The 12,449-nt window shown below is 34.4% G+C and overlaps 1 protein-coding gene across 1 annotated transcript in view; it reads left to right on the forward strand.

The window, feature by feature from the left end:
- The window catches only part of LOC119632874 (discoidin domain-containing receptor 2), a gene marked incomplete at its 5' end in the record, with an annotated part of 216,597 nt that overhangs the window by 94,204 nt on the left and 109,944 nt on the right, over positions 1 to 12,449 (forward strand). Inside the window, 3 exons of the mRNA XM_038026018.1 lie at positions 3 to 249; positions 10,249 to 10,506; positions 11,182 to 11,274. Of these exons, the coding sequence (XP_037881946.1) occupies positions 3 to 249; positions 10,249 to 10,506; positions 11,182 to 11,274 (598 nt within the window). The remainder of the gene's footprint in view (positions 1 to 2; positions 250 to 10,248; positions 10,507 to 11,181; positions 11,275 to 12,449) is intronic.

A 12,449-nucleotide genomic window follows, 5' to 3' on the forward strand; every position in this document is an offset into this window, starting at 1 on the left:
TACTCTGCCAACAAGCAAAGGTAACAGTGCAGCCGGCGGTGGTAATGGCGGTAATGCTGGTGCAGCAGTTACTTTGACAAAACCGCATCATTACAATTTTACCGAATTGAGTGATTTTGCTAACGTTGACAATGAGGAGCAAGCCAATTGCCAAATACAAGAATTTCCACGTCATTCGCTAGTGATTGTGGAGAAATTAGGCAGCGGTGTATTCGGTGAATATCATTTGTGCGAAACAAAAGGATTAAGGTAAGCGGTTTTTCATAACATTCACAAAGAAAATCATTTTTCAAAGAAGATATTCAAATATGCAGAGAGATTATAATAATCTTATAGTGGAAAGAAAAATTACATTAATAAAAATGAATGTGAAATGTGAAATATAAAAAAAAAGTTTCTATTTTTAATTTATAAATATTTCTTATTCTCTAAAAATGCAAAATTCTTTAAGACAGAGAATCGGTAAAGCAGAACGAGCTAAACCTTCAAATTCTTTGTCAAAACAATTCAGTTTTAGGAGCAAAAAAGTAAAAACTTGCTCTAGATGTCTTGTGACTCTCATTTTGACCTTCCCTTAAACCAATAGACCTCTTTTTCAAAAGCTCGAAACCAGTTTAGTCTAATAGACGCAATAAGAACTATCTATCCCGACATGGAAAAGGAATGTGTAACAACGATCTCCCATTTTTTTTGATCCATAGAATCTTTTACTATTGTTTGACGAGCTTCAGTTTATTTTGAAAACAACGCGACTTTGTATCCATTTTTTTCCACTCTCTATACAAAACTAGTTATAAACTGACACACACACACGTTTATTCTTTTGATTTCAATTTGTAAGCGACGATTTGCCAGAAGATTGAACAAACAAACAATAGTCGAATCAACTTGAAATTTGCATAAAGTACTAAAGCATTCATCAGATTTTATCTTAAAAAAAAGTTTTATGCATTTCAGTTCAGTGATCGATATATAAAAATAGCAATCTTAACTCTTCCTTATAAAGATATGTTTTTTTTTTTTTTTCACTGCATAAAAATTTCGTGGCGGTTTTTTGCTAAAATTTAAAAACATTTTTCCAAAATTTTAAAAGAGTTTTATTATTAACCTAAGCTTGCGGCATTTTGAACAAAAAATTTTTACTATTGTCTAAGGTTTTACTTAAGACATTATCATGTCAGCAGCACGACAACTCCTAATTGTTATATCGGGATCTTTCGAAGGCAGCTTTACATCATAAAGGATGTTCTTTATATACTAACTTCCCAGCCGAAGTCCCGCATGGGCTCGCCTTGTCTTAATGCAAGACGACGGCTTGCTTACTAAACAATTCTGGATCGATCTTGGCTACCGATAGCAGAGAATGCAAACAACCGTCAGATTTGAGAAGCTCATGACAAGCCATTCCCTTTTAACTCTAGCAGATACAAGGCAAGACCTTATGTCATGTCAATTCGTGTTTTGTACCCTTTTGTATATTCTTAAAGCTGCGTGGGCCACGATTTTTCTCGGAATTTCTTACCGATGCGGTCTAAATTTGGCAAATGGCCTCGTATGAAAATCTTCAGCACATTTTTGGCAGCTTGATTTGCAGCTTGAATTAAGGCGCATTAATGGTGCATTATCAGTTCGTGTAGTGTTCATATATTGAGATTGCTTCTGCATCCTCTCCTGTGCAAATGGTCGACAATTCCCTATTGGTCAATGTTTAGCTACGCAACAGTATCATAAGACGGAGTGGGCTGAGATTATTCAGTTCTTTCGCGAGTCCTAACGAGTTTTTCAAGGGCTGTTGGCTATTAACCTCTTCCTGACCTCTTGCTGTCTATGCGTGCAAAGTAGCTTCACCTTCATGCAGGTAATATTTTCATAAGCTTGTTAAGGGTTGCATATCATCTTGGCCGAATTGACGGATCGAAACTTAATTAGTCGCGACCAACGCCAATAGCGTCATCAAATCCACGCCATCTAATGGGAAAGAACGCGACGAACTTTTTACCTCTACCTTTACCATTATCAAATTGCTTAACCATGTTGAAGTTAACCCTCAAAAAAAAAAAAAAAAAAAAAAATTTACTGCCAACTTTTTTTGACAAGCTTTTTATTATGATTATCACATCATCGAAGATAATTTCAAATGTTGCCAAAACGCATTAAAAAAAAAAAAACTTCATAAAAACTTTTCCAATAAACTTAGCAGGAAAACAAATCGAAATGATAATCAGGAAACAAATGAATAACTTGCCATCATACAACTACTACCGCTACTTTTACTATAAATTGGAATAAATTCAGGCGTAAAGAAATAAAATCTTAGAAATCATTTCAAGCAAGTATCGTAAGAAATGCTGGTGACATATAAAAATCCAAAAATTCTTAAAGCAATTAAGAATTTTTCCTAAAAACCCTTTTCATCGACAAAACACAAAAGCACAAGGTGGTGAGAAGACCTAACTTTTCTATTTTTAATAGGAAAATATTGTTCTTTTTTTTTTTTCTTTCTTTTCCTTCTTTTCATTTTTATTATTTAGTTTGTCTTTGAAAGTTTGACAATTCACTAATCAAAAATTCCATTAATAAAAAACTTTTTATTTATGTTTTTTCCCGTTATTCTGGTTTAAAATTACTCTGCTCGTTGTCGAATATGTATAAATTTATTGTGTGCACTGACATGTGGTGGTATTTGATTGAATTTTGTTGTATGTTTCTCTTTTTACACACACACACACACACACACACACACACACACACACACACAAATTTCAATTGTTTTGAAAGGTAGACAATTGCTTTACAATATTAAAACTTTTGCATACATATGGAGAGCGACGATGACGAAATCGAAAAACAGCTAAAAAGTTAGTTTTGAATATTGAATCAATATTTGTGCTTTACAACGTCTAAAAACTTTTTGAAAAGTTATAGCCAACAAATTTAAATGAATAACTAAACAAAAGAAAATTCACTTAGGCCACGGTTCTTAACTGAAAACTAAAGAGGTGAAAAGATTAGTCCGTTGAAAAATAGGAACGTTCACAGACCGCTGACAACATGGAAATCATTAAATTTAGTTGTATGCCCACTAATAGAGATGAAGAGGTCAGAGAGCTACTCAAGAGACTAAATACCAGCGGGTGTGCGGCCACGCAGTGCCATATTGCATATGTACAACGGACTGCAGGATTAATCCTATAAAGTGGGAAACGATCCAAGGTAGGTTAGAATTTAGAAATCACTAAAGCTAGTAATATGGCCAGGAACAGAAGTGAAGAGCTGACAGAGTCATTTAAGAGATCGAATACAAGTAAGAGTGCGTCGCCACAGTTTCATATTAGAACTGAACAACGGACTAAGGAGGTGTAAAGATTAATCTCACGAAGTGAGGAACGTTCACAGGTAGGTTAGAATTTAGAAATCGCTAAAGTTAGTTGCATGTACACTTATAGTTTTGAAGAATTCAGAGAGCAATTTAAGAAGCAGAATATAAGCGCATGTGCGGCCCCAGAGCGGCATATTGGAAATGTAGAACCGCTTCCCCGGATAGATCTGTTTGCGAAATTTTTGCTTTGCAATTTTTAAAGATAATATCTAATAAAAGAAGAATCGAATCAAATTTAAACAAGCACGCCCCCTGACCAAATTTTTTCACAGTTATTCCCTTGTCTGTGCGCTCGGCAACTTCAGGAAAACTAAAGCTCTCGTCATGTTTCTCTGTTCGAAAATATCAATTAGGTTCTTAAGTCTTTTCGTTAATGGGTCCGCGCTAATTATTTCCGTTTGTACAAGAGCATACAAACGAATTACTTATAACCGTAGCATCTGGAAAACAAACCAATGAAAAACAGAAAAAAATCAAAGGATAAAAAATACCAACCGGAGATATAACGCAATTTCTTTCTTGTGGTCTGCCACTTGCCACCTGCTTGTGCCGTGGTAGATGCTTCAGGCTACGCTCTTCTCAATCACATACATCACGAAAGTGCTTTAACTTTGACAACCGAAGCCGGATCTATCCTGTACGCTGTGAACGTACTATTGCTGACAGTTTGTCTGCATTAAAAGCTATACGGAATCCTTCGACTTCGAGATGGCGCACCATCAACAAATTTGCGGAATATCCTTACAACACCTGGCGAAAAAATCAAAATGCTTTGGTACCAAGTCATAAAGAAATGAGCAAATTGATCGAGCGGCAAAGTATGCTGCTTCTGCATCTCTAATTATGGATGCCGTCATGGAAAAGTTGGATTTTCAAGGATACATTGGAAGAAAAGTTAAAGAGAAAATTACCAAAGGAAATCTACAATACCATCATCAGCGCTACTCTTATATTAAACCTCGATTAATTCCCCTTTTATATCCGACAAATGTTGCGAAAATCAAGATCCAAATCTTTTCGAGAATTCGTCTTGGCAGCACAATTGCAACTCACCAATGAATCTTAAAGAAGTCCCCCTTCCCAATCTGCAGTTGTGGGCAAATTTTCACCATAAAGCACATTCTCTGTGACTGCCTTAGCTTTTCCCTGTCTAGAAGTATTGCATTTGGAGCGATTAATCCTATGGACATTTCCCAGTCAGCTACAGAACAGAACATCAGCACAATATCTTATGGACTTTTATAAATTAGAGCCGATAGCCTGTGTTGCTAGTGCTCCATGTCTTTTTCTTTTAGTCTAAGCATTTATTTTATTAGTCTAAAATTATAATAATATAAATAATAATAATAATAACTTTCTTTCCTTAACGAAACGCAAAGTGTTCTTAGTTTATCGTTCAATGAAAAACACCTACAATATATGTATGTAGAATGCGTAACTGATAGATAGGTAACTAAGTTTTTCTCTATTTATTTCAGAAAATTGTTAAATAAAAACTTTTCAATTAAGAGCTTGAGTAAAATCGACAAACACTTGTATTTAATGTCAATTATAATATTTAAATAATAATAATAATAATAATAATAACGACAACAAACAAACAGCTCTGGAAGTCGACTTCATTAACTTATGATGTCATATTTGTATGAAAGTGTGCATATTACTGACAATATCAAAACACAAAAACAAAAAAAAAAAAAACAAAAAACAGCAACAAGGACAATGCAAACTATAAACTACCATAACATTTGAGCAAATTGTTTTGTGGTTTTATACGGTCTGTCTCAGCAAACACAAAAACACGCATAGACATACATACACGCATTCATAATATAAACGCACAAGCCGACAGATATCCTATAGACAAATTCAATATGAAATCTCTTAATAACACTTTTTAATATATTCGTTATCACATGTGTACATATGAAAATTATAGAATAAGTTGAGAGTTGCTTAGGTATGAGTGCGAGGGTATTTTATGTACACATATATATGTGCACTATGTGTGTAGCGTTATGTGTATATGCATAAAATAAATAATGTCTAACTTTTAATGTTTCCGTCTGTCTAACTGTTAAAAGTTTAGAGGAGAGCAGGAGAAAATTTCCATTAGTTCAGACCTAGGTGTATATTTGCGAGCAATGTATGAGCAAGACAGAGAGAGAGAGAGAGAGAGAGAGAGAGAGAGAGAGAGAGAGAGAGAGAGAGAGAGAGAGAGAGAGAGTGATAGAAAAGAGGAGAATATGTGTGTATGCTCGGTCGACAATAAAGTCCATCTGTTGTCTGATAACTGTCTATCCAAATGTCTATTAATATTTTATCAGAGACTCTATGTCGTACTACACGCTGAGATACAAATGCACGCACACAGCACACATTTATACAGATTTGTTTAATTATTTTTTCACACTTTTTTCTTCTTTTATTTTTTTTTTTTTTTTTTTTGTATTATTATCAGACTAAGCTAGAGAAATAGAAGGGAAGAGACGATAAAAAAAAAAAAGAAAAGAAAAATGGAAAAACTAACAACTGACCAGTAGGTTATATTAACTTCTCTAATAAAACTAAAAGGAAAACAGAAACAAAGCAAGCGGAGGATATAAAAATTTATGCAATATTTTGCTTGTCTGATGAAAAAAGTTTGCATTTGTAATTTTCAATTAGTGTTAATCTGTCCGTCTGTCTGTCCGTCTGTCCGTCTATCCGCCTGCCTGTATGTCTATTTATGCATAAGGTAAACCACACATATACATGCAAGGATTTTTCCCATAACTGCCTGTAAAGCTACTCAATACTTTCTCTACGTATGTTGCATAGACAACAAGTCCTGCGTAGTTAACTTGGCATATGTGGATTTCTCAATCTAAAAGTGTCCATCAGTTTGTGGCTTTAATAAGATAGTTATTGTCATGTTTGCAAATCCGTTTCCATATACGTATGCGTATGAACATTATAAAGTGCGATGGAGGAATTTTTAAAACCATACCAAATAGTTGATCGTATTAATTATTATATTTCAAGTGTGCTATGCGTTTTTGTAAATACATACGCTACGCCACATATGTCACATATTTGGTTTCTATATCATACCTAGAATAATTGAGACTGGTTACACACCATTATAATCTTACTTACTTTTGACATGGACAACCATAAATTCCTAACATTTCAAACCAAACTATTTTAGTGTTCCCTTCTTACGATAGACATTGATGTCCGTCTCTCTGTCTCCTATTCTCTCCCCCTCTCTCTTTAGTTCCCTCTTCTCATACCCACTATCTCCTTATCTTTCTCGTTCTGTCACATATGTTATTCTCGAGTACTTATGTGTACGTTTTCTGTTAATAATTCACTTTGTCACTGTTCGGGCAAATTGTTTTTCCTGTATTAATTAAATATTAAAATATGCAGAGCGCCCCACTATGCTATCTTCATACAAATCTCTTTCACTTCAATCATTACATTCTTTGTGCATAGTTACGTGTCCCTGCGGTATTGTCAGTAAATTTAACTTAACGCGTGTATTGATGTTTGCGCCCTATTTTACTAAATGTGCGGTATTTATCCCAAACCTCAATATGGTCTCCTCCTACAATAGTTCAGTTTCGTGTTGGCGCATTTGTGTCTACAGCAACAAAAACCGTGATATCATGGTTGCGGTCGATGAGGCTAATTAAAAATAAAAGCTTGTTCTCCATTCTTTTTTTTTTCCCTGAGAAACACTAAATTATAATAAAAATAATCCAACTTATCAAAATAACTGCCACCTGACTATCAAATACGGGGAAAGTTACTGCATTTTACATTTGCCCGTTCAAAGAGTGCTACGGTATTTTACATATTTTATAAGTTTTAGAATACTTAACTAACAGTGGAGTAATTTAAAAAAAAAAACACGCTATAATATTTCGTCCAAAACGTATTTTGTATACATAGAGTGTAACATGGCGTACGATGGAAAAAAAATGATGTCAATGGTAGTGGAGATTATGGGTGGATGTAGCAATTGTGGAGAACAGGAAAGCTAAGGAATTCAGAATAAACGAAATTCGACAATATAACTAGGTTCCCCACATCCGAATTGAGTCAACTTATGGTATATCAAAACTGTCAAGATTGCCATGGAGAACACGAACAGGATAAAATAGCTTCTACAGTCTACATTTTTTGAGTTGCATGGGCTGAATTTGACGATCTACACTACGTGAATAATAAAACTGATGCATCAATTTTGCCGTATCGCACGTCACACATAAATCTTATATCCCCGTTCCTAAAGAAGATCATAACTCCAAGCTTATGTTCGTAAGCTAAACAGCGTATGGAAGCCAAATGAAAATTGCCCAACGCTAACAGTAGGACCAACTTTTCAGCAGGTTCAGTGAAGTCAATATCACCTCGGTAAGTACGAAATCAAGGACTTGAGGAATACTTAAAAACACATACGATCATAAAGCACAGATGAGCTCTTCTTTGGATAAACATGTTGAAATGCTTTGGAGTATAGTTTGATGAAATCTTTATTGCTTCGATAATTAGGAAATGACGGAAGTGAGGCAAATTTAAGAACACAACCGATTATAAAGCGTAGATGAGATCTTCTTTGGATAAAAATGTTAAATACTTTGGAGCATCGTTTGATGGAATAGGAAATCAAGGAAGTGATGCATATTTAAGAGCATGGATCACCAGATGCTTCTTTACATAAGGATGATGGAATTCCATGGACCGTCATTTGGTAAAATCTTATTGACTTTTTTCTTTATTGGTAATAAGTTTCATATATACATTGAATTGAAGCCTGTCATCAAAAGAAGAGATGTTTTCTCAGCTTAAATTATCAATATGGTAAAACTTGGCGCATGGTAATCTTCTGGTAAATGTCAACCTTTTGCATTTATTCAAATTTAAAGGTTTAAAATTTTGTTCACCTCATGTCACCATTCAATTTGTTTCGTATTACGACAACGAACATTCTGGCGGATTAAAGGTGAAAAATAATTGAAAATCATCCGCTTATATAAAAGTTTATATTGCTCACTTCAATCAGTACAATGGAAACCAAGTAAATCAAGAGTTTCCGGAACAATAGTTTTTAGTTCATTCTGTCAAAGGCTTTACTGTTATCGATATGAACGAAATTAGTTTGACAAATTACGAAAAGTGTGTTATGAACGCCATGTAATAATTCAAGAGGCTTTGTTGGACTTAATTAGTCCTCGATGAAACCATATTGTGCTAGGAACATTACTAGATTCATGCTGCCAACTGGTCTTGGTAAGAAAAAGGACGTAGGAACGTAATCGAGGCTCGGCTCATTCTTCATGGAAAAGCGCGGCATCGTCTCGGTTATTTGATGAGCCATGGTAGGGGCGTTGTGTCGAACGAAGTATGCATAACAGAGATAAGAAGAGATACAACGTTATGCACCACATCACAGAAATGAGACAAGAGAGGAATAAATAGATTGGAATAGACAAATTTGTCAGCAATAAGGCTCTTTAACAAGTCGTAGCCCAGGTACCTTGACATTTAAGGTTAGAATTGCAAATGTGATAAGAAGCTCTGCAGGCAGAATACTACTTGGGTAAATACTGATAATGTGACGCTGGGGATCTCCAGGACGTACAAAGGAAGGAGTATGTGTTTACTAGAGAATACAAGATGCAAAGTCTTTTTACTGCCATTTTATATTTTATTAGCTTCAACAAGGCAGCAAGCAAAAATTTAATTAAATTTATGCGAGACAAGGCTCATAATTTCTTACTTTCTGTAACTTCTTTCCGACCAATTCGAGTATGTCGTATATTCAATAAATTAATTTACTACTTTCCGGCCTATGTTTGCATTCTAAACACTTTTTTTTTTTTTGTAAATTCGAGTTTGGCTAAGAAAGTCATTGATAAGTTAAGTTAGAAGATCTCTACGAAGCAGTTAGTAGGTCTACTTAAATATAGAAGCAAGACAGGTGGGATAAGAAATTCCATATCTTGGTAAACATCGCTCAGAAAATTCAAATGTTAATTTCAGTAAGGTCTTCCAGTAAATGTCCATTAGTACAGAATGGTGTACTTGTAAAAAGAAATAATGCAATGCTTTTTGTTCAGTTGAAAGACTCTCATAATGGCAAATGGCAAAATGGCCGACATTTTCGAGAGCTACTACAATCACAACCCTTTTATTACACAATTTTGTTCCATTTGTCAAGCAGTTACTAGCACTGCTGGAAACTAGCATTGTTAGCTTTTTACAGCCTTTTACAAAGTATTTTCGTAAAGATTTTCTTAGAAAATGCTGCGAAATTTCACATTGAGTTTGCAAGTATAACTCTGATCACTCTCCTATATACATGAAGCTCAGATAATTGTTCTAATTTCAAACAAGCTTGGGCATCACTATTCCAAAACAAGTGAAAATACTATGATGTGTCACGGTCTACACCATTTCGTTTAGTGTAATTATTGATACGACGTATCAAAATAAAATGTCATATGAGAAGTTCTTGAATAAGTGGTTTGATCCAAACGACTTTCAAAGGAAGTCATACTTGGACTAAAACACATCAGTGTAGTAAATTTCATTAAAACATCTTAGAATTGCGACTTCTAGGTTGAACCGAGAAAACAAGATAGTTGGACAGACCGAAAGTGATTCTGAAATGATTGTTATAATAAAAGGGGAGACAATCTCAAGTCCGCCTGGTATGCAGCATGCATCCACAGTGTATAAAAACAAAGATTTCCTTAATATCAAATTTTTAAAACTACTTTCATAAAGTATTGAAAAAATTTTTAGAATTCATAACATATATAATATTGTAAAGCAGACTTATTTCATATTTAAATCATTTTGTTATCTTATTTTAGCACAAATTTAGCGGCTGTGGCCACTTTGAGGCCGGGTGCTACGGAAAATATGCGTAAAGAATTTCGTGTAAAAGCTAAACAATTGACACGCCTTAAAGATGCAAATGTGGCGCCACTAATAGGAGCTTGCCTTCGAGATGAACCGATTTGTATGGTCTTAGATTATAGTGACTGTTTAGGAGATTTAAACCAATTCTTGCAAGAACATATGGCCGAAACTAGTAATTTACAGGCCATGACGAAGCACAAATGTTTAAGGTGAGTCCAAAACGTTAGCAAAGTTCAAAACTATTGTTTGAGATTTTTTTCAAATACATTTTTTTTTATTTTTTATAAAAATGCGTTATTTTGTCCAAAACTAAAACCGGTAAAGAAAAAAGCTAACATAACATTTTATATGCTTCCTTTTGCTGCTTTCATGCTTTATCTTGTTTCCTGCTCCGACAACTACGACATCGTCCATAATGGCGATGATAATAATGATGATGATGGCGATGATGTTGTTGGTGATTGTGATTGTGATGGCAATGACGACGCCATGCTGCTTATTACTGCTGCGGCTAATGCCATTGGCGGCGATGGTGGTGATGTCGGTGTTGTTTGGTACTTTTAAAATTTCCGGTCTCGTGTTGGCTTCGATTATACAAATGTTGCTACTGCCGCCGCTACTATTTACTGTGGCTCTTTGGCTATACTATTTGCTTGTATATAACTTTACCGCTAAAATCCTCGCATTCCCACTCAATGTAAAATATATCTTCCATCACAAACACATACACACACACACACACACACACGCACATACACACCACGGATGTATAAACTTTTTTGCCGCGTTTTCATTCTCAACTTCTACTTTGTTTTTTTTTAATCACACATCCATACGTACGTATCGAAAATCCCTTAACAATCAACCGAAAATAACTACAACAGCTATGGATGTCTCGTGTATATTGCTACACAAATTGCATCGGGTATGAAATATTTGGAACAAATGAATTTCGTTCACAGGGATTTAGCAACAAGGTAAGTCGTAGTAATAGTTTTACTTTTTCTTCTTTTTACCTTCATCACCAAAGTATGCGGGTATATTCATTTTGTCATAATGTTTGTCAACACCGAGGAAGAATGCTTTCGAGAGCTTACAAAATATATTTATTCTTGATCAGTATCAAATTCAGAAACTAACTAGACACGTCCGTCACTCCACCTGTGTACATTTCTTTGAAGTAAACATTCTCTCAATTGGAAAAAGTAAAATAATAGAATTTGAGTGCAGAAAGTGGGTCAAAGGTAAAGCGCGCACTATAGCATAAACATATTTTTTTTTTGCTTCTTACTTATAAAGCAGGACATACTTAACCGTACAGATTTGCGCGTTCAATAGTTCAAATCTGTATGAAAATGAAATAAAGGTCAAATTTACCTTTAGCTACAGAGTATCGAATTTTTTTTTCTATTTACAAGTTACAAAATATTCGACCAAAGCCAAATATAAGTATTTTTTTGCTTCCTTTTTGTTTTTCTGTTTTGTTTTAGCAAGCAAAACTTAGTCTTATGTTTTTAGAAACAATTCCTCTTGTCGTCTGTACTCTTTTTGAAAATTGTATCAATGACATTTCAAAATAACTCAAAGTTTTACTTTCAATTCTTCTTCTTCTTTTTTCTTTTTTGCTAATATGTTTGAGTTTTTCAATTTTCTCTTTTCCAAAATCTCGAAGAAAGTTTCACTTGTTTAATAGTCTGTGGATTAGTATATATGGTTAGATAGAGTTCTCAATTTACTCTCAAAACAAATGTCATTCTGCGGTCATGTTTCAATTATCGGTTATTTAAGTATTCAAATTTAAATGCAAGATATTCCAAATTGACAAGACATATATAGAGTTCGACAAGCGTAAGGGTTTTGCATTAAATCTTTTAAAGCGATTATTACTCCGCAAAAAACATATATGCATGGCCGCAATAAGGAACCTTATATCACTCTAAGGTCATTGCAAAAGTTACTGACGAAGAACAACGATTGCGAATTTTTCCAAGATTATGGATTTGTTCGATGAATCAAGTTTCCCTATAAACATGATATGGTTTCCAGATTTTAATTACATGATCATATTACTAAACTCACGGGATAATATATATGAGCAGGGGCGAAACAGAAAATTTCGTTAACAATCTCATGTAAATTCTGGTCGTCTGCG

This window comes from Glossina fuscipes, unplaced genomic scaffold (genome assembly GCF_014805625.2).
Source record: "Glossina fuscipes isolate IAEA_lab_2018 unplaced genomic scaffold, Yale_Gfus_2 2, whole genome shotgun sequence".
In the NCBI taxonomy this organism is placed as follows: domain Eukaryota; kingdom Metazoa; phylum Arthropoda; class Insecta; order Diptera; family Glossinidae; genus Glossina; species Glossina fuscipes.